General features: G+C 36.9%; 1 protein-coding gene across 1 annotated transcript in view; it reads right to left on the bottom strand.

Annotated features, from left to right (window-relative positions):
* The window catches only part of ints8 (integrator complex subunit 8), a 52,022-nt gene extending 30,319 nt beyond the window's left edge, over nt 1-21,703 (bottom strand). The window contains exons 1-10 of the mRNA XM_081375837.1: nt 21,548-21,703; nt 20,908-21,043; nt 19,352-19,526; nt 16,025-16,165; nt 10,578-10,649; nt 10,448-10,499; nt 7,993-8,175; nt 7,793-7,900; nt 7,461-7,616; nt 345-445 (exon numbers count right to left, since the gene is read on the bottom strand). Of these exons, the coding sequence (XP_081231963.1) occupies nt 345-445; nt 7,461-7,616; nt 7,793-7,900; nt 7,993-8,175; nt 10,448-10,499; nt 10,578-10,649; nt 16,025-16,165; nt 19,352-19,526; nt 20,908-21,037 (1,118 nt within the window). The 5' untranslated portion in view covers nt 21,038-21,043; nt 21,548-21,703. The remainder of the gene's footprint in view (nt 1-344; nt 446-7,460; nt 7,617-7,792; nt 7,901-7,992; nt 8,176-10,447; nt 10,500-10,577; nt 10,650-16,024; nt 16,166-19,351; nt 19,527-20,907; nt 21,044-21,547) is intronic.
* Nucleotides 21,704-23,445: the final 1,742 nt, after the last annotated feature.

Genomic DNA, 23,445 nt, shown 5'->3' with positions numbered 1-23,445 from the left:
CGGCTTGGGCCCGCAATCGCTGCTCGCAGCTATATTTATATATATATGTATATATATATATATTTTTTCTGTTGTTGTTTTTAATTTCTAATGTTTTTTAATGAAATAAGACATTTTGTATAAATTTCATTTCGGATTTAAAAAAGGAAAAAAGAATGGAACTAAATGGTACTAAACACATTCTATGCTTTTTTTATGCTTTTTTATGCAAACCAAAAAATGTGGCTCTGAACATTTCAGTAATTATTAACAGTCTCAGGTGCTGTCCAAAAAGTAATTTTGAACCCTAAATACACATATAATTATCCATTAAGCATTTAAATAAGCATCAAGCTATGTCTCACCCTTGTTGAAGCTTGTGCAACAGCTCTAGCTGAATTGAATGTCTGAAGCTGTTGGGTAGACTGAGTGCAACATTGTCCCTGATAAAGGCCTCGATCAGTGCCTAAGGCAAAAAGACACAAAACAAAGATAAAAGTTACTAATATACAAACCAACAAATTCACATTTCAACAACTGCACAGTCCTGGCAAACTCCAGTGAAAAACAAATGCTACATTTTCTCCTGGAATACAGTTGCAATCACAATTATTGAACCCCTTTGGCCTGCAAGACATTTTTCTGCCGAGAACAAAATTATACGAAAACAATTCAACAAAGGCATCAGTATGGAACTATTATGGAATGTTTATTAATACACATTTGAGTGATTCTGACTGAGAATGTAAATTCTGTTTTTGCAGAATATTTTATTCTTTATAACCTTCAATATACGCTGCCTGTAAGTGCTTAAAAGGTTCTGTCACCTCTCTACTGCAATCTAGGCCATTCCTCGCTTAAATATTTTCCAGATCACTGATAAATCACTGGTTTTCACATTAAAACTGCTTTCTTCAAATTCCACCAAATATTTTCAATGAGATTTAAATCTGAAGACTGTACAGGCCAATCAAGAACATTCTACAACTGATTTCTGAATCAAGCTTAAGTAGATTTGGATGTACACTTTGGGATGGCTATCCTGCAGGAAAGTCCATTGATCATCAAGCTTCAGTCTCTGCACCCAAGGCATCACCATCTTTGGCAAAATGGCTTGATATTTCAAAGAAGTCCTTCATACAGTCAAGAGTTCCACTTCCTGCAACAAGCAAAGCATCCCCATAACAAGACTGGACCACCTCCATGATTGACCATGGAGATGGTGTTCTTCTGCTTATCAGCTTTACCTTTTTTGCTCCAGACATACCGCTGATACATGGGCTAAAAAAGTTCCAGTTTAGTCACATCACTCCATTAAAAAACATTGCAGAATCCAAATGAATTTTAGCATATTCAAGTCAGCCTTTTATGTTATTCTTGGTCAAGACTGGCATTCCATTCAGTAATTCCATACTAGTGTTTTCCTTATAATCTGCCTTGAAATGATTTTTCCTCTTTTCATCAGGTCATCTTGCAAGTCTTTGGCAGTAAATTGAGAGGCTTTCTCAGTTGCTCTGATCAAACATTTTATTTTATTAGTATGTAAACCATACTAAAACATGTTAAAACATACTAGCAATGTGCTGAAAAATGCTAGCAATTTGACAAGACATGCTAGTAACATGTTAAGTCATGTTAGCAACATGCTAATCATTCTAACAAAACATGCTAATCTAATTCATGCTAGCAATGACGGAGAGTAGGCAGAACTCGCATCATGTTTATTTTTCTTTATTTGGCGAAAAGCACAACACTTTGTTTTTATAATGAGCATACACAAAAAAATACACACTAAACAGGATCGATTGATGTATAACACAAGCATATAAGATAAAAATTAATATATATATATATATATTTTTTGCACTCATACGGAAAAAAACGAGCCCCCGACCTCAGGGGGTTAAGAACCTTGAATCGAAATGTGTGCTTTGACATATTTTCAGTGTTTGCAGAAACGCCTTGTTCCACCTTATAAATGTTGCCAAAATAAGACATATGCTGTCTTTGATGCTAAAAAAAAAAATATTATTATATTCATAACCTCAACACTAGATTATTGTAATTCTGCTGTAGACAATCAACATCTGCATGTCCCTAAGTCCACTTTAATAGACGGCACAGAGGATGAACTACTGCTGCTTCCAGATGGACACTACTTCTACCTGCATTTTACTATTCGTTCCTGGATGGGCCTCAATGACTTTCCGTAAACTTAAAGGAACAAGCCGAGTTTTTGGGACTTTAACTTATTCACCTGTATACCCCAGAGTTAGATAAGTCCATACATAACCTTCATATCTCCGTTCGTGCCGTAACTCTGTCTAACACCGCTAGCCTAGCTTAGCACAAATACTGGAGGGAGGTAAACGGCTCCATCTAGCATACTGCTCCCAATAAGTGACAAAATAACACCAACATTTTCCTATTTACATGTTGTGATTTGTATAGTCACAGCATGTACAAATAACAACACTCTGGGTACTACGAGTCTTCTCAGGTGCTGCGAGCAAATCACTCCCCAGAAGTAGCAGTGCTTCGCCTTCTGAGAATATAGTTCCCAGTATGGATACGGTTAGAACAGTGGTTCTCAAACCTGTCCTGGAGGACCACCAAGGCCCTGTTTCCACGAGAACGCTCCCGGGTGAAAACGTAAAAATATTTTATCAGATGTGCCTTTCGTTTAGACGGCGACGGCGTTTTCGGGGCTTAAAAACGCAAAAAAGTGAAACCACCCTCCAGAGTGGAAATCTTAAAAACGCTCCACCGTCGCGTTTCCGTCTAAACGGTAAAAACGCAAAAGTCTGCTAGACAGTGAAGGCACCGATCAGTGCTTCACATTTCCACCAAGCCGCCTGGAGGGCATACTACATTGAATTTCACACACTTTTGCGTCACCGTATGCACGCAGATTTCCCCCCCATAACGCTCGTCTAAACGCAGAATAAAAAGTGATTACTTTTGCGTTTTCTCTTCAGATCGTTTCCGTGTAAACGTAGCCCAACACTGCACGTTTTCTTTGTCTCCCTAATCAAACACACCTGATTCAACTCATCAGCTCATTATCACATGGGTTGATGAGCTGATGAGTTGAATCAGGTGTGTTTGATTAGGGAGACAAAGAAAACGTGCAGTGTTGGTGGTCCTCCAGAACAGGTTTGAGAACCACTGGGTTAGAAGATGGCTGTGTCTCATGTGACCTTGTTATTTGTACACGCTGTGACTGTACAAATCACAATCCGGACCTTTTTACAGAAGGTAAAAGTCGCCGTAATCTTTACTGACATTGTCTGTAATGATTACTGAGATAGCACATTTGGACAGGACTAAAATCACTGAGAAGCTCTGATAATAATTACTTTACCCCACCTCTCCATGTTAAACTAGTCCCGTCCGAACAGGGCTCAAGTCATTTGCCAATTGGCTTCCTTATACAATGCCCTAAAAGTATGTACTGTTTTTGTGAAGAAAAATTTCATACTTTTCAGTGTGTAGCAGAAGAGTAGGCAAGCTTTGGGATGTACTACATCATTATTATAACTGTTCCAGCTGCTTCGAACTGATAAGTTACAAAAAAATAAAAAGGGGGATCATATCTGCAAAATACCCAGGGAAGGATATAATGTATTTCAAGAAATCAAACAAAGAATAATGGAAAAAAACAGCCAAAAGATCATAAACTCTTTTCAAATATAAATTGATGCATAGACAATATTTACATAAGCACATGCCAAACAATCACCAGCCAAACAAACTGTCCCAAATAGCAACCGTAGGTGACCATAAGAGGATACTGGAGAATGAGTTAATGATAGATAAGCGGGACGTCAAAAGTCAATTTCCTCGGGATGAGACCAGACTTGTCTGTAGTTTTTAAGTGGTCACATAGATGTCCTTCCTTGGCTAATGGAATTTCTGCCTCCAAAGGGAATCAATGAAATAGGTCCTCTGGTAAGTAATCCAGTAGTAACATAATAGCACAAACATCCTATTTGGGCAGCAAACAAACAGTTTCCCAAATCGGGATTTCTCAAAGACAGCGGTCAACAGCATGTGGCAAATCACACTGGGTATAATTCTCCTTCTGCTACTTCCCCTTTTAAATCTAAACATGGAATGCTACTAGTGACCCCTAGTGGCTAGGATGAACATAGCCCCCAGAAAAAGACAGCCTGCCTTGTAACAGGCTGTGACTGTTACATTATCGCTCTGTCGCTTAGTTATGTGCATCCTGTCACCAATTAAAATGTCAATCATCTTTTCAATTAAAATCCTCCATGTTCACTTTAATTTCCTACTGTAACGGAGAGAAATGTAGTTGCACGTTGATCTGCCAGTAGTGGTCATGTGTTTGCTTGATGCATTCTGAAATGTTTTAACTAATAATCTTGTAATGAATGTCATTTCAGTTCTACTTTATGAGTATGAATTATCAAGTGATTAAAAGACAACAATATGCAAGCACTGGTTTTGCCACAAACTCAACTGACTGGCTTCTCTCCAGTATTATTTCACACGAGTCTCTTCAGACATGAATTATGAGCTTCCAGAACTTCTAATTGAGTAGACAATGAATAGACGTAAATAGACAATGAATAGACGCGTCACGTGAGAGATTCTTTCTACAAGGCTTTGTTCAAACTTTATAGTTCAAGTATTTAATTTGCAACAGTATTTAGTACTGGGCCTATTGTGAATTCATTTTGGCTATGTTGACATTGGACATGCTTTTTTCCTACGGAGTTACAAACGTTTATTTTGTGACAAAGACATGGTAGTTTTACTGTACTGTGCATGTTCTACCGCGGTAAAAAAAAATTAATTACCTGAATACTAGGCCCATTTGTTTGCTTTTGGCTATAAGGAATATGTAGGAAAGTGAAGGAAGTGGGCAAAACTTTCCTGTAGAAAGTGGCCACTCACTGTTGACCATGCCCTGCCAAAAAAAAAATTATGCAGAATTCACACTACACGATTTTAACACTTCGACCAATTTTGCGAAATCCTAGACAAGTGCCGAAATTGAAGGCAAATCGGCGAGTGACAATCACGCAGTGTGCATTATCAAAGACGCGGTCTGAGAGAATCGACGAAGCGTTCACTTCTGTGTGTGTTTGGTTGTGAAATGTAGTTTGCAGACCAGACAGAGTTGTCTGTGATTCTTCTTATTGTAAAGTCATGCAATGTGAAACCCCCTGTTGCTGATCCATCGTGCTGTGCACACAACTGCACCTGAATGCTACCTCAGATAGTCGTGCAGTCGAAAAAAAAAAACCTGTCACAGAGACGAGGTAGCCTATCTATACGCGCACAATATAATATAATAGAATCATGTCTTAATGTCATTCTTTTTCACAGTATAAATTAATAGATTTATTAATTAAATCTTTAATTAATCTATTATTAAATCTAAAGTTATTCATTGAAGAGCTGCGAGTAATTTTCTCTTTGCCTTTTGTTGTTTGATTCACTTGACTGCTGCTGCGAGTTTAAGACCGAATGCAGATCTATCAATATACATATTTTCTCCCAAATATTTACGCCCATTTAAGACAAACTGTGTTTAAGTGAATACTCTTCAAGCTGGCCATTTTGTGGTCCGTTTCGGAGCATACACACAGAAAGCTGCCTTGAAGTTGGAAACAGCGTCTCATGCATGGATTATTGTAGTGTTGTCACGATACTAGAATTTCTAACTTCGATACGATACCTTAAAAAATATCGATTTTCGATACCACGGAGAAAAAAAACTGCCACAATATTAATTTTTTTTTTTTTTTTTTTTTTTTTTTTTAAGCTGAATATAACAAGTCTAGAACATGACAATAGTATATTTTACAAAAATGTCCTGAGTTCTATCTGTTAATATTTTTTCATTGGACCAGAGCTAACATGAGCCGTTGTATTTTTATTACCTACTGTTATCAAAGATTAAAATATACTGTAACAAATGCATTGTTTATCGGTCATAAATGCTGGTTAATACATTAACATTATTTGATGAACAGATTTAAACACAAACGTGCGTGCATCACACGCAAAAACAATGCTCACTTGATCGACATGACCTAAGTCAAGTCACCTTTATTTATATAGTGCTTTTAACAATAAAGATTGTGTCAAAGCACTTAACAGGATCAAATTGGAGGATAGAGTGTCAGTAATGTATAATAATAAGATTAAACATTCAATTTTCAGTTAAAGGCATTTCATTATTGAATTCAGAGATGTCATTGTCTAGCTCAGTTTAGTTTAATTATATCTGTGTAATCAAATTGATGATAATCGCTAATGAAGGCAAATTGCAGAATTAAATCATATTTTTTGAATAAAGTTAAATAGGCACAAGTTAATTTACATTTGACCACAGTTAAAATATTTACTTCTAAGATTCCTCAGTCAGTTTATATTAACTTTAAGAATTACAGTGAAAAAACGAGACAACACACTCATAACAACAATACTAGGCCATCTTGGTTAATGTTTCAGAAAAGTTAAAAAGAGAAGTTACAGGGGAGTTACAGTTCGTTATAGGGGAATTCAGAAAGAGGGGACCCACTGATGCTGAGTAGCATACAGGTACATGTTGCTAAATGGTCCCCCTGGAGCTTGTTCGTTAAGTCTGTTTTCAGAATTTAAAAAAATGAGTGATGGGATATTGATAGCCAAACAATCTTTTGGGTGCCCGCAGCCCGCTCGCAGTGTGAAGCGCGTGTCCGCGCTATTCTCCGACATGCCTGCTCGCGGTGTGTTTTTAACGCGTGTCCGCGCTATTCTCCGACATGCCCGCTCGCGGTGTGTAGCGTGTCCGCGCTATTCTTCGACATGCCCGCTCGCGGTGTGTTTTTATCGCGTGTCCGCGCTATTCTCCGACATGCCCGCTCACGGTGTGTAGAGTGTGTCCGCGCTATTCTCCGACATGCCCGCTCGCGGTGTGTAGCGTGTCCGCGCTATTCTCCGACATGCCCGCTCGCGGTGCTCTTTATCAACCAAAGCCGGTCGCGAGGGCGCCGCACTCGCCATCTTTCCATACACTTCGCTTTTGCTATTTAACCAGAGCGAATGAGACGAGTGCGGTCACGTGTGGTGTTTGTCAACGCGCCTTTGGAGAGAAGTGAAAGTGACAGCTCGGCTAGTATGGGAGTATCGATACTTCGGGACATTAGTATTGGTACCGTTCAGATATTTCAGTATCGATATTTATCGAAATATCGATATTTTTGACAACTCTAGATTATTGTGCTTTTAATTATCAAACACGTCCCACAATTTAGCAACATTCTTTTGATTATGTCGACTCAAGTCACAAGTCATCACATTTGGGACTCAAGTCAAGTCTAAGTCATGCGACTCGAGTCCACAACCCTGGTTTTAACTTTTGTCATGTGATCATTAAGGGTTTTTAATCAATAAGAGTACCATGGTACTCTTGTTCATCTCAAGATATTTAATGGCACAGTGCATTGAGAGTTCTTGCTGACCCCATAATTGTGGTTCCTCATGAAGCCGCTGATCTGGCCATACGGGGTGTGTTGGCTCTCGTTGGGCTCTGAGGTTCCAGTCAGAGTTCTGCAGGCGCTCCAGTATCCAGCCAACCGCTGCTCATCCAAACAACAGAGAGTTGCAGAGAAATCCAGCTGCCATCAGACACAACAAAATGAATATAGAAAGTCATGATTCAGAAATGTGTGTTGATTACCTCAACAGATTAGTACAATCTTGAATGCATTTTAATTATGTCATGAACCTGATTAAATAATGACAGCATGTTCCTTTTTGGGTAAAGTGTTCCTTTAATTTGATTATGTCTCACCTTTGTGAAAAGTTCTCGTGCCATTCTGAAGTGTTCTCTGGCTTTCTCATACACTAACGTCTCAGAACAGCCTTGCTGAAAGCAAATGCCTCCTAAATCGTAATGCACCTGTCAGACAGATATGAACATTGTTCACTTTTAATAACAGAACATATCTATACATGATGAATGGGCACCTTTATATTCTCTGTAGGACACACCTGACAGTGCAGGTGATCAGCGCTGATGTGCAGTCCTGCGGTGGAGGACTCAGTCTCTCCATTGGCTGTACTGGGATCAGCAGCTAGCAGGTCAAGGGTACGAAGAGTATGGATGTAGAAGTCTTTTTTAATGTTCAGGGCTCTTTCTAACACCATGATAGAGTCTGTGGCCTGTTCTCTGAGCTGAAAAGCAGAGCGTTAAACAAGTGACAGGGCTATGATGAGCTTTCTTTGAGAAAGAAAGTGGCATTTTGAAGAACACACAATGCATTCTTGCTACTGTCTGCTATTGCTTTACTGTGGCAGGGTTCGTACACATTTCTACAAATAAATTTCCATGGCTTTTCCATGACTTTTGAGGCAAATATTCATGACCTAATGTTCCATGAAACGTCTGTGTATACATATAAGATAAGAAATTCAAATTTGATCAAATTTCAAATTACAGCATATCTTAACTAATTAACAACAAGCTACTGTGTGTGGGTTAATACAAAATAAACATTTATTTGAATAACACTGACACACCAGTGAGACGATTAGATAAAATACTGTCTGACCCTCAGAACTCCATTGTGTCACAACAGATTAACATACATCACTGGGAGGCAACAATGTGAAGTGAATAAAAGTGTGTGTCCAGTAACTTTACAAGGTGGCAGTTCCAGAGACCAACTTTTGGAATACAAAATTCGGTAACTAAGAAGATTTTAATACAGATTTGCCTCCTATTTACCATTAATCTCATTGGATAATCATCAACAACATAACGTCCCTATTTGAATTCCCCCAAAACAGTCAAGTTTATTTTTTCATTTCTGCAATTTACACCTAAGTACAAACTGTAACTGCCAGACGTTACCCCATGCCAGGGGCAGAAATTAACTTTTCCATTAACTTCTCCTTGCAATTGATTTCCAGGGGCATTTTCTTTTACATAAGTGCAATTGTTATGATTACCTGTGTTGTCTTTAACGTCAAATACTTAAATTTAACCAATTACTTAAATCAATCAGAATACTATATAGATTGTTAGGGCCTACCAATAAAATTGTATCATTAACAAAAGCCATCTTTACACTGCTAAGGTGGAACAGAAGCTGCATTTGAAATAGCATAAATGTTTATTTACAAAGACTTTTTAATGTTACTCAATTATAAAGTTAACAGGAACTCATTACAGGGCCATTATTGTCATTTAATGCTCTTGATATTGTAATAGGTCTACTGATTATTAACGTAGATTAATAGAAATATTTTTGTGTTTGGGGAAACTGCACGTCATATTCTGGCTACACAGATAAAACGATCTAACAATTTATGAATTAATGTAATGCTTTTTACGCATTCGAAAATGCAGACTACACAATCTTATAAGCATGATGAATAAATTATATTAACTGGAATAAACTGTATACAGAAAGAGAGCAAAGAATGTGACCGATCGAGCCCAATCACCTGGTACTGCGTATCTATAGCACGAGTCCAAGCTTTCATTTTGCGTGCCCTTTATACGCATAAATGACCTTTTACAAGCATCCAATACGCACTTTTTTTAGTGTGCATATGATACGCACATTCACACCCAAACAATTCTACCCAGAGAGTAAATTTTGCGTACCAAATGAAAGTAAAAGATTACTTTTGCGTATAAAGAGCACGCCAAATAAAAGCATGAACTCGTGCTAAAGATACACAGTGCCAGGAATGAGGCTGTCCATAACTTGGGTCTAGTGCGAGTTTAGGCACTTTCACAAACACTCTTGTTAAAATCCCGGAAGCTGACTACACTGCAACATTAATCCCTTACAACAAATCTGCATTTTGTTGTTTTATGAAGGGAGAATTCGCAAGTTTCAGTCAGAATTATATCAGAGAGCACAAGCACTTGAACAAAACTCTTTGTTTCAGCGATGACTAATCTTAACGCCTGTGATTGGCCATCACACTCAAGCTCAATGGAAACATGTTTGATTGATTATAATGCTCAACGCTGTAAAACGAAACCCCTGATAGAAATGCCGCAGTCGAAATGGATTGATTGAACGTTAAGTATTGTAGTTTGTTCAACCAATATTATCACTTAAACATATATTCTATTATATAAATATTTTAAAACTAATTTCCATGACTTTTCCAAAACTTTCTAGGTTTATTTATTTTTCCCAAACTTTTCCAGGCCTGGAAATTGCCATTTTAAAATTCCATGACCTTTCCAGGTTTTTCATGACCATATGAACCCTATGTTTGTCTATGCAAACAAATGGAAGTCACCACGTTTCCTTTGCTGTTAATCTGTTGCACTAAATATTGCTGTTATATTGGTGTTGTATTAACACAACCTGTGTGAATGTCTTCTTTTTGTTACCCAGAGTAAGAGCAAAGAGATATAAGTATATAAAAAACACTGCAGACAGCTACAAGCATGTATCTTACAAGCACGTTTCAGTCATACCACACTCAGTATGTTCTCTGTGAGTTCCTTTTCCTGCTGGACCAGATTCATCCTAGAGGACACACAACAAAATTAGAACAAATTCAACAGAACACAACACAAAAACTGCCACCCGTCATTACTTCCTTACATATTCAGCTGATGTGGTCCAGGTTTGGTCTGTTTCTCAGGAAAGCTGCTCAACACAATGGTACGAATGGCCCTATTGAGAAAGTTCATATTACAACATCAACACAGCAATCAGCTTAAGGCTGACTTTCTTCTGTACTACTTTATTTTCATCGGAAATCAATTAGTGTAAAACACTTATTTAAGCTAAACAAATTTGCATTATAATATAATATTACATAATATAAATGTTTCAACTGTTCATTCATGTAGTACTGATTTATATTAGAAGGCTAGAGAGAAGCATCACAAACTAACTTTGAGTAGAAATACGGGTCCAGCTGAAGACATGCACATTACAGGTTAGACAAAAAACAATATACAGTAGAAGAAAAAATGCTAACACCACATAATTTTATAAAATTAAAGCTGTAATATGTAACTTTTTTTTGGTAAGTACATAAGACCACAAGTACATAAGTACATAAGTAATCAGTCTTCAAAAGTCTCTCTCTACCTTACCTTGATGCACAAGGTAAACAAAAAAAAAACAAAAAAAAGTTTAAACATTATTTGTTGGGTCTGATTTCGGCAAAAATGTCAGTCACTAGTCATTACAGTGCGTGTTCACTACAGCGGCAAAAGTCCGCTCAGTGGCGCTGGCAACGCTGTAACGTCTCCGCTTTGGGATGTGTCTGTTGCGAGTGTGTTTGATCTAAGTGTTTTTCAACACACGGACAGTATAATCATCAGCGATGCACGCGATTACATTTAGAAATAGACAAGCTTTGTTTCCAAATGCCCCAAGCAAAGATCCTTTCAATTTTATAAACTTTTATAAACCCAGCCAATATAATCACAATGAACACATCCAAAATAAAATCTTTAACATATATATAACAACTGCAAAGCATCTAATTTGTAAACAAAATGATTTACGCACTAAATCCAGCATAAACTCCGGCATAATTTGTATATTTTTAAACTCTCAAAACAGACGTCACATCCCGAACCTCACAGCAATTGGCTGCCGACCACGTTTTTCGCTTGATATTTGCATAAAGTCGAGAACTGCCCAACCTTTTGACGCTCTCGGTCGCTCTCAACGCTTTCACTATGGAGCTTAAAATATGACAATATGATTTGAATTTGAATTGTGTAAATTTGAATTATTTACAAGTGTAATCTAACAAAATTGAATTTTATGTGGTATTTTAAATAGTTCTGAATTTGATTTCTTTAAACGAATATTGAACATTTGAAATTTAACGAATTGAAATGTTTTCATGGCTGAATTTTTTAGACATGTATTTTCAAACAGCTATTTTTTGTTCTGAATTCTTAGACTGCAAATATTCAGTTTTAAAAAATACAGATTCAAGTTTTCAAGATGAAGAAAAAATTCAGAACTTCAAATTCAGTTTTCTAAAATTCAAACCGTGGAAAATTCAGATCTTACAGAAAGTAGGTCACAGGTCATCCACAGGGAAGAGTAAAGGATCTCAGATAAGTCGAACAGAGCACTTTGGCTGCACTGCAGTAGTTTTCTGCCGCAAACGCGGTGGTGGTTCAAGAGAATCCGTGTATCTTTTGTTCAGCCGTTTTTTTATTTAATATTTAGAGTAGAAAAATGAGAAAACAGCTTGAGTATTAGATTTCTAATATTCTAGTAATAAAAGTCCGCTGCTGCAGTTGCACGGAGCTTACAAAACCTAACGCATATTTGGTAACTAGGCTACATTTCATTTTCTCATCAAACAACTAGACTAACGAATGGCTCGGCACAACAGAAGAGCCTAGACAGGACTTTCTCTCTATGCAGACCAGCAGTTGGTCTGAATTTGCTATAACCTGTCCTATAGGCTACTGTATCCTATTTTTCGGACTGTTAGTCACGTTTTATTTAAAAACACGCTGTGATTTATTCCAAAGTGACTCAGGCATATATAATGCATTTAACATTAAATAATGTAAATTTTGACTTTCAAAAGTAGGCGCACCAAGAAGGCTATTCGCTGTATTTTGGTTAATTTTTGGTGTGCGCCAGAAAGATCTTGAAGGAGACCGAGACGCGCTAAAGCAGCGTGTCATGTTGTTTTATTTATTTTTCAATGGCATGATATTTTGTAGTCATTTTGAATGTACACAAATAAAAATATACATTTTACTGTTTCGAATGATGTCATATTATCTGTTTGACTATAAATAACAGAGTATTAAGTTATTTCCCAGCAGTGGAACAAATCCAAGTGATGGCGCAGGCGCATCGCGCTCTCACACAACATAGTATCAGTTCTGGCGTTACTTCATATCGCAGACTGTTCATTATCAAAATAAAACACAGTCAACCAAACATATAAAAAGTTTGCCTAATTTAAAAAAAAAAAAGTCTGCCTAATTTAATTGGTCTGTTGTACAATATAAAGGGCAAGCTGTGCCGCACAGTCCTACTTTTTATTCCAAACATTTCCCTTGCTGTGAAGACGCTGATTTAGCCTATAGGCTAGGCTACGTATAGGGACTAAGTTCTGATAAGTTCTGGTCGTATAAGTTCTGAATTTTTTCTTCATCTTGAAAACTTGAATCTGTATTTTTTAAAACTGAATATTTGCAGTCTAAGAATTCAGAATAAAAAAATAGCTGTTTGAAAATACATGTCTAAAAAATTCAGCCATGAAAACATTTCAATTTGTTAAATTTCAAATGTTCAATATTCATTTAAAGAAATCAAATTCAGAACTATTTAAAATATCACATAAAATTCAATTTTGTTAGATTACACTTGTAAATAATTCAAATTTACACAATTCAAATTCAAATCATATTGTCATATTTTAAGCTCCATATTTCTCCGGTCCGCTGTCAATCCCAAAATGCACTGCATGAGCGTGAAGCTCGACTTCCATAGGAATGAATTGAAAACGCTCGCTCCGCTCGCACCGTGCCAGTGGACAAGCACCGTAAGTCTTTGCATGCTTACGTCATATGAGTAAACAAAGATGCGGCTAAAATATGCAGCTTGCTGAGGATGCAGGTGCTTAGAATTTAAACTTCTCATCTAGATGGCCACTTTTAATCTGGAAAGGACTAAACGGAAATTACTTGTCAAAAGTTTCAATTTTTTTTTTTTAGGAAAATCACGATTCACGATTTTTATCACGATTCTTTTCCATGTTGGTTTTTACTATTTTGCAAGTGACTGAGCATTAACAGCCAAACTATTTTCCCTATTTAAAAAACAAAGCCTTACAAGGTAACAAAATATAAAATAAAAAACAATGGCAGACATATAGGCCAAAGTGGCAAAGATAAAAATCTTTACCATTATTTTATCTTTGTTATTAAAAAGAACAAAAACACACATTACATATACACAGCATAATAAACAATTAAAATAAACAGTGCTTTATTTTTTCAGTGTATTTAACAGCAGCATTCAAGTAAAAAATATAATCAACAAATAAATAAAACACTAGAGACTTCACTGTATAAATTATACATTGATTCTTTTTAAAGCTACTGTATTAAAGTTCTTCAGTCAAGGGCAGTGAGTGATTTTCTTTGTTTTTTGTTGTTTTATTAACATTAAAGGGATAGTTCCCCCAAAAAACGAAAATTCTATCACATACTCCCTCAAGCTGTTTTAAATCCAAATGAGTTTATTTCTTCTGTTGAAAATAAAAGTTATTTTGAAGAATGTGGGTAACCAAACAGTTGCTGGTCCCCATTGACTGCCATAGTAGGAATAAAATATACTATGGAAGTCACTTGGGACCAGCAACTGTTTGGGTACCCACATTCTTCAAAATATCTTTTTTGTGTTTAGCACAACAAAGAAATTAATACAGGTTTGGAACAACATTAGAGTGAGTAAATAAAGACAATTTTCATTTTTGGGTTAACTACCCCTATGAATAGCATGTTTATTATTAAGCAACTGTCACTTTAAGACCTGCATGCAACTATATATACAGACACGCATCCGATTTTCTCTCAAACGTTTACTTTTGCTTACACTTTAGACATAACCAAAAGTGTCTGTGTAAACCTTGTGTGTGTTTGACAGTATTGGCGCAATGTGACTCGAAAGATAACTTACCGGTAGTCCAGTAAGCAGGCGCTGTTTACCAGTGTACAGTATGTGCTCAGAAAAGCACGTTAAAAAAGCGCATCAGCACATGAATTAAATGTTTAACCGGCAAGGCTTTAAAGCACAATGAATTTGAATTGCAGTTTCCCGTGAGTGTAACTTTACCTTTGCGTTAACATGTGATGTGAATGTAAGTCGCTTTGTACAATATGTTGAGATGGAGGCACCAGAACTGCAACTGATAGAATCTATAGCACGATACTACGATATTTCTTCAAAAGCAGATCATGGAGACATTTTAATCTTCCATGATCAAAAATTGTGATATTGCACACCCCTAGTTTCAATCATATATTTTATAAATTAATATTGATTTCTGACTATACATTACTGACCTGTTAATAATTAATATAATGTTCATTACTGACTTATTGCTAAGAGAAACATATAGGAACTATGAAACGTAAATTACTGTCATTTCTCCTTCACTTTGGAATGTAATGGTAACTTTTCTGAAAATAAGCAGCCTCGATGTTTATGGCCGATAAATGCGACCTCCAAGGAACGCAGCCATTACATACATAATATATACATGTATAATGCCATACATTATACATAGTTACCTAACCTTACTTAACACTAGAACTGCCATGGCAGTCATTTTGACCGTTTTGAATTTTCTTTGAAGTTATCTGCAATAACTTTGTTGAAAAAATAAATAAAATCCTGCTGGTACCTGACTTTTCCTAAAAGTGTCTGTATTTTCATTTAAAATGTTTTTCATATAAATTACACATAAGGCAAAAAAACAAATTAACATATTTACCTATTTCGGCCATAGACGGTCAAATTTACCGCACTGGATTTTGCTGTATTATTATACATACCAATGTACACAACAATAAAATGTGGTAAAAAATACACAAAACATACTCCACAACAAATAATTTAAATGTAATGATATTCAGAACAGAACAAGAATGAAAAAATAACTATAAACAAGCCAAAATGAAATAGGCTACTTTCAAGCGAAAGTGAAAGTAAGCGGCGTTGGGCTCATGTAACTCTCTAATTAGAATCAAAATGTTTCAACATTTGCGATGTATTTTGATGGTAAACTATTCTTTATTATAGGCTCTGTACTTCACTCACGTTCCAATATCGACAGAAAAAAATCATCCTCTTCACATATGCGCAAAATGGTACGAATTGTACTACTGACTAGGCTACTGTATATAAACAGAGCAATGGAATTTTTATATGTTTTATAGAGTATGGAATCTAGCGGTCAAAATGACCGCTTGCGGCAGTTCTAGTAGTTATGGAATTCTGGCACTTCTAGTGTTAAGCTGTGACATACAAATGAACGGCACACTGACCATCTGTTGTAGATGAGCACAGCCATAGCTGTGGTGGGAGGCAGGGTGGACAAGTCCAGATCCAAATGTTTAACTCCAGGAGGAACACGACTGACACACAGAAGCTCATTCAATAACATATTGAGTACAGGGATCGTCAAACTGTGATTCAAACAGAAAGACAAAACAAGACACTTTATTTTTTTACCATTTGATATCAATGTCTAACACAATCTTTACATTTTCTTAAAGGGGTCATATGATACTATTTTAAAAGTATTTATATTATTTATTGGGTGTAATAGAATGTTAACATGCTTTAATGTTCAAAAAACACATTTTTCACATACTATCTGTCTGAAACACTCTGACTCTGACTCTGACTCTGAATCTACAAAGGGTGCTTCTCAATATCCCTCCTCGTTTCCCCGCTCCTCCGACCTCCATCCTATGACCCGGAAACCGATTGAGCTCAGCTATCTTGTAGGACATCTCAACTCTCTAATTGCACCGAGAGGAGTGAGGAGTGAGGAGTGAGGTGTGAGGAGGCTTCCTGAGGAGTCATGAGCGAGGATACACAGGTGTATCCTTTGCGGAAGTGTTTTAACCACTAAACGTGACGTACGTATAAATTCTCCTCCCCCTTCACATCTGCACCAAGTGCTAACCATGGCAGAAAATACAAGCACACATAATGTGAGTAATTAAGCATGAAGTTATTGTAAATGTGGGTTATAAGTTTGACAGTGCCTTTAATTTCCATGTATAATGTGTACTTTTCAGCAAATTACACTTATTTACGTCTCTTGATTTTAATGGCGTATTGCATTTAATTTTTAAATGAATGCATCTTGTATTGGTTAATAGATAATAGAGAATAACTTTAATGTAGGCCTGAAGTTAATTCGTTTTGATGTTTCGTTTTGATTACGCAGTATATTTGTAGTTAATGCCTGCAGGGGTTAATATGCAACACATTAACATTTAGAACTGCTTCACTGTGGTGTATGTCAAATTACAACAACTGTAGTGGGACAGTTGCAGAATATCAAAACACAAGAATATTAAAAGAAAATTAAACAAACTGTAATACTATACAACAAATAAAAAGCAGTTAATAACTGGGAATGATTCAATGATAATAATAAACTGTTAATATAAAAAAAATACAGACAATTATGTTATTTTGTGGAGGTTATTACAATATAAATAATTATCTCTAATGTTCAAGAATCCCAACGTGAAAGCTAAATACAGCGGTGTAGAGTCCTCATTACATGGCAACGCTTTGAAGTGACGCTAAAGGGAGTGAGGATATATCATTTCACTTGATTCAATTCCTCTGGGGAATGGAAGCGAGGAAGGAAAGGAGGATACACAAATAAGAAAGAATTAAGTCTCTCCTTCGAAAAGTCCAGAGTGCTCTTATTGGCCAGCTGGCCCAGTGGGTCGTGATTGGTCAAAAACCTCAAGCGTGTGTAAAAAACGTAACGGCCCTTAACAATCACAATCTTCAGCTTCCAAGGATTTTAAAGCAACTGTAAACACAAAGTAATGATGTTACCGTATCAGTTCGAGCCAGAGTAAGATTCTGAAAATGCGGATGATCAAGCAGATTGCTCGGAAACAACTTTGCAAGCATGACTTCGGCAGAACATTTGACAGTGGTAAGTTTTAATTTTGTACCTCTCTTACGTTATAACAGTTTAGTTTGTCTACTTCACTGTAACAACTTTATGTCCTGAAGTGACAACATAAAATTCAGTTAAAAAAACATACTGAAGTGTATATTTCTAATTAAGAGAAAATGTGCAGTAGCTGCGTAAAATGCACTGTACACAAGCTAACTTTTGGGTTGTACTGCTCAGGAACAGAAATATAAATAAATCTTAACCACTGGTTTAAGTTCAAACAAAGAGGTTTTGCTTTTGCATCGAAACACAGACTCCTCGACATGGTGACAACACTACAATTCACTGAAGCAGTCTTCTTTCTGCATGTATAGCTTTACATACAGTAACATCAAGTAATATCTGGACTTCGATAAAGACTTTTTGGCAGGTCTGGAGAAGTAAATTTGTAGATCTTGTAGGGCTGGACCCGAAAATTCGAATGTTCGAATATTCGTTCGGTGGGTTGGTATTCGATTTGAAAATTTGACATTCGAATATTCAGGGGTTTTTTGTTTTGTTTTTTGCACACCTGGCATCCCCCGCGAAACGGTTCTCATTCACGCTTGAATAAGGCCTGCAACACACAGGCTGCGTGGCATGTCCGTTTTTATTTCGGCTCCCATGTTAACAGGTTGGAGTTTGCACACTGCCTGCATGAGACACGCATCTCAGGCGCGGCTTGAGCCATGCGGAAAACGCGTGCATGCTAGAAATAGAACCGACGCCGGGAGTGTTCTCTGGCTAGAGCAGAACAGCGGAGTGTGTGTGGACCGAAGTGCATGTCTGAGCTTGTGTTTTGGGTTAAGCTGCCTTGCTTTGACATTGTGGAAAATAGAATAATAGAAACAAAATGTATTAGCCTTTTTACCCGTTATTATCAATCTAAATTAATCTCGTTTTTAATTTAACTTAATTTCGTTTTTCTTTATTTAAATTTAGTTTTTTCTTTATTTAAATTTTGTTTTTCTTTATTTAAATTTCATTTTTTCTTTATTTAAATTTCGTTTTTCTTTATTTAAATCTACTCTTTACTATGTCAGTAATTTGTTAGTCAGAAAAATATTAGACTACCTTAAAAGTATTGCTTAAGTTAACAGACCTGTGTGTGCGCGTTTTTTATCACTAGTGCAGTGTCCGTTCTCGTTCTCATATAAGCCCTGCCCGCGTGAGACGCGCCACTTCCCGCTCGCACTGTTCTGTAGTTTACAAAAAGTTTATTAATTCTGAATGTGTCGCGTCTCGCGTGTCCATCTATATTGCACCAAATGCAACACTGCACTCCCTTGTAAAGTCGATTGGATGAACGGTTCTCGAAATAATCAAAATGCAAATGGATATACAGACTCATAGAGATTCCTGCCTTTATTAGAGAGAAGAATATATTCAGCCCCCTCTCTCCGAAGCTTAGAATATTCGATGTTCATTACTACCGAAGCTTCGAAGCTCAAAAAATGGTATTCGGACCAGCCCTAAGATCTTGTACACACACAAACAGATACATTACACACAAAAGCATCATATGACCCTTTAAGAAAATGTAAGTGGAAATCACTGTCACAATGGCCAAGGACTGCTTTGTGGGTGGCCGTTCTAAATTTGTAAACTTGCTATAAACCTCCACAAAAAAAAAAAAAAAACCACTAAACACTAAATCAAACATTTTATCTTCACTCACCCTTTCTCTAGTATGTTCAGGTCCCATCTCAGGTGGGCGGCAACCTTAAGTGCCATTAGCTTTAGTGTGAGGTTCCTCCGGTTGTCCACTGGTGGCTGGACCTGGTTCTGCTCATTCACAGATGGTTTGGAGGCTTGCTCAAGAAACTGAATGATGAGCTGAACAGGAGATGGATCTGTGGAAAACATACACAATTCAATTCTAAATCTCACCTTAGGAAACTAAGGTTATCTGAACTTTTTTCTTTGTTGACATGAGGACCTGTGGAAACTGTCAACATAAAAGAGCATTTGCAGCTAATTTTACTTCTGTATTTTGACACGATGTATCCAAGTAAAACAGCACATTCAATAACTTAAAGGCAGGACTTGATTTTTTTCAATGCAGAATAGATTTGGATGGTGAAAAAATGGACTGTATATGAGATATAGTTGCAGGGGAGGGGCTTAAAACTAATTTGACAGCTGAAACATTAGGCATTAGCAGACATGAAGACAAGTTAACATGCTGACCATACAGTGTGACATACAGTGCACTTATATTAACTACAGTAAAGTCCTAATAATATGCAATCTCCTTCGAACAACGTTAGAGGATTTCTTTGTCTTTCCGACATTTGGTTTAGTTACTTACATTGTCCTGCCACGGTTTCATAACATGAACCGAAACTATTTTACACTTCTCATGGTAACATAAAAGATCTCTAACATTGTGTTTTGTGACAGTGCATTGGCAAAGTACCTTTCAACCGAACTATAATTAAAATAGGATTATAGCACTGGGCGCTCATCAATTCGCAAAAGGCTGCTATTTAATTAAAGGGATAGTTCACCCAAAACTGAAAAATCTGTCGTTAATTTCTCACCCTCATGTCGTTCCAAACCCGTAAGACTTTCGTTCATCTTCAGGACACAACTGAAGATCTTTTTGATGAAATCTGAGAGCTTTCTGTCCCTCCACTGACGGCTATGCAACTGAAACTTTGATGCTTCAAAAAGTTCAGAAAGAGATCGTAAAACTATTCCATATGAATTGAGTTTTCTCAGTTTAGTCCAAAATTTTTCTCGTGTTATGCAGCACTTTTGAGCTTCAGCAAGAACCAGTGAGGATCATTCTCGTGTTATGCAGCACTTTTGAGCTTCAGCAAGAACCAATGAGGATTGTTCTCAAGCATCAAGCAGGTCTGGTTGAGCTTCTGTTAATATTTGCTGATCAATGTTTGTATGTGAATAAAAGCCTAAATTCAATCTGTTCATAATATAAAGTGATTGAGTCCCTTCAGAAAATTTTGAATAAATTGTTCAATTCAAATGAATAAAATTTTACGATCTCTTTCTTAACTTTTTGAAGCGTCAAAGTTTCAGTTGCATAGATGTCTATAGAGGGACAGAAATGAACAAAATTCTTATGGGTTTGGAACAACATGAGGGTGAGTTATCAATGACAGAATTTTCATTTTTGGGTGAACTAACCCTTAAGTATAAATATATAGTCTGAAGTGCTAATTCATTTACAAGCAAGCAACTCCATGATCTGTTTTTTAGTGTATAAGATACCTGGATGAGGGCCTTGTAAGTGCTGCTCCAGTAATGATGGATCAAGCAGAAACTCAAACCAGGAGGTCTGTGGTGGGGTGCAGGGCCGACTGCCAGTCACCGCCTCCCGGTCTGCAGCTTCAGCACTCATTCTAACCTGCAGAAAAACATCAGTGTATACAGCACATAACATTCAGTACATAAAGCATATTAACTCTGCCTCAAAATATAGTGAGCTGATGAACTAAACAGTATTTTGGGGTTTGAGATTAGAATGCATATGCCCAAAAATTATGTACAGTATAGTATAGGTAGACATCTCACTAGGTTTTGGCGCACACAGTCCATGTCTGTGATGTACTGGATTACAGCTTTGAGCTTTTAATTGCAATCATGTTGTTATTTCATTACGTTTTAGAAACTGAAAATCATTAACGATAGAGATATTGGTGACAGTAAGGTTTAGATTTACTAGTATCAGGCTCGTGTTAACTGTTCAGGGCTACGTTTCCCAAAAACATAGCCATCAGCCTAAGTAGACCATATATAACTATTGTCATCAAAGGTCTCTACGATCAACTTAGCTCACGATGCTTTCGTCTTTGACCAGTCCCACTGAAAGAGACACTCTGTTTTTACCCTTTCCTGCATTATCACTCACCTGTTTAGAACGTCTGAATAAATAATATTATAGATATCACAATCTGTTTATATTAATACAAGACGTCAATGAGTTTTTCTTCATTGTCGAGAGTCTGTGAGAAACTAAACGAAACAGCGCCGCTAACTGTGCAGGCGGTTGTCTTCTTCTTTCGATTTATTGGCGGTTGGCAAGCAAATGTATTGTGCATTTCTGCCACCTTCTGAGATGGAGTGTGGAGCATCAATCAATAAATGAATAAATAATACAAAGCATCAATAAATAATAATAATATAAAAAAAAGATAAAAAAAGACTAAATAAATCAATAAAAAGGAAAAATGTAAATATGTACACTACCGTTCAAAAGTTTGGGGTCAGTATCTTTTAATGTTTTTAAAAGAAGTATCTTCTGCTCACCAAGGCTGCATTTATTTGATAAAAAAAAAAAAGTAATATTGTGAAATATTATGACAATTTAAAATGGCTGTTTTCTATTTTAATATATTTTAAACTGTAATTTATTCCTGTGATCAAAGCTGAATGTTCAGCATCATTACTCCAGTCTTCAGTGTCACATGATCATCCTTCAGAAATCATTCTAATATAATGATTTGATGCTCAAGAAACATTCATTATTATCAATGTTGAAAACAGTTGTGTACAAATGTTTTTCAAAATTCTTTGATGAATAGAAAGTTCAAAAGAACAGCATTTATTTAAAATAGAACATTTTCTAACATTATAAATGTCTTTACTGTAACTTTTGATCAGTTTAACTCATCCTTGATGAATAAAAGTATTGATTTATTTCATTTCTTTCCCCCAAAAATAAAGTTAAAATTCTTACTGACCCCAAACTTTTGAATGGTAGTGTTTAATGTTACAAAAGCTTTAGATTTCAGATAAATGCTGTTCTGAATGTATTTTCAAACAGCTATTAGACTGAAAATTCAGATCTTACAGAAAGTAGGTCACAGGTCATCCACAGGGAAGAGTAAAGGATCTCAGAAAAGTCGAACAGAGCACTTTGGCTGCACTGCAGTAGTTTTCAGTAGTCGTTTTTTTTATTTAATATTTAGGGTAGAAAAATGAGAAAACAGCTTGAGTATTAGATTTCTAATATTCTAGTATTAATAGTCCGCTGCTGCAGTTGCACGGAGCTTACAAAACCTAGCGCGTATATTGCAACTAGGCTACATTTCATTTTCTCATCAAACAACTAGACTAACGAATGGCTCGGCACAAAAGAGCCTAGACAGGACTTTCTCTCTGTGTAGACCAGCAGTTGGTCTGAATTTGCTATAACCTATATAGGCTACTGTAGCCTATTTTTCGGACTGTTAGTCACTTTTTATCATGAAACACGCTGTGATTTATTCCAAAGTGACTCAGGCATATATAATGCATTTAACGTTAAATAATGTAAATGTTGACTTTCAAAAGTAGCACGGAGAATAATGCGCGGCAGAGAATAATACGGGCGGCCAGCAGCGCGAGCCAGCACCGATAACAGCGCGTAACGGGAAATAGGAAACAGAACGGAACAGCCGGTCTGAGTCAAACACTTCACCCTGAGTAGTTACCAGAATAGCGCCAGCATATGAACGTAGTCTGCACACGAGAGCTGGACAGAGCATACATGTCACTTATACTGACAATATTTTTGCCTGTAGGGCAGGAACTTCCAGGTTATAAAACCTCACGAATGTTGACGGGGAGGCCCAGCCCGCCGCCATACAAATGTCGTGGATAGAAATTCCGCTGGACCAGGCCCAAGACGAGGCCATGCCTCTAGTGGAATGGGCTCTGATGCCCAGAGGGCACTGCAGGTGTTTGGAGGCATAAGCTGCTGCTATCGCGTCCACTATCCACCTGGACAAGCTCTGCTTCGAGGCGGCAAGACCTTTGGTGCGTCCG

Source organism: Scardinius erythrophthalmus (assembly GCF_964197995.2).
Source record: "Scardinius erythrophthalmus genome assembly, chromosome: 10".
Classification (NCBI taxonomy): domain Eukaryota; kingdom Metazoa; phylum Chordata; class Actinopteri; order Cypriniformes; family Leuciscidae; genus Scardinius; species Scardinius erythrophthalmus.
This window is presented reverse-complemented; position numbering and strand designations above follow the sequence as displayed.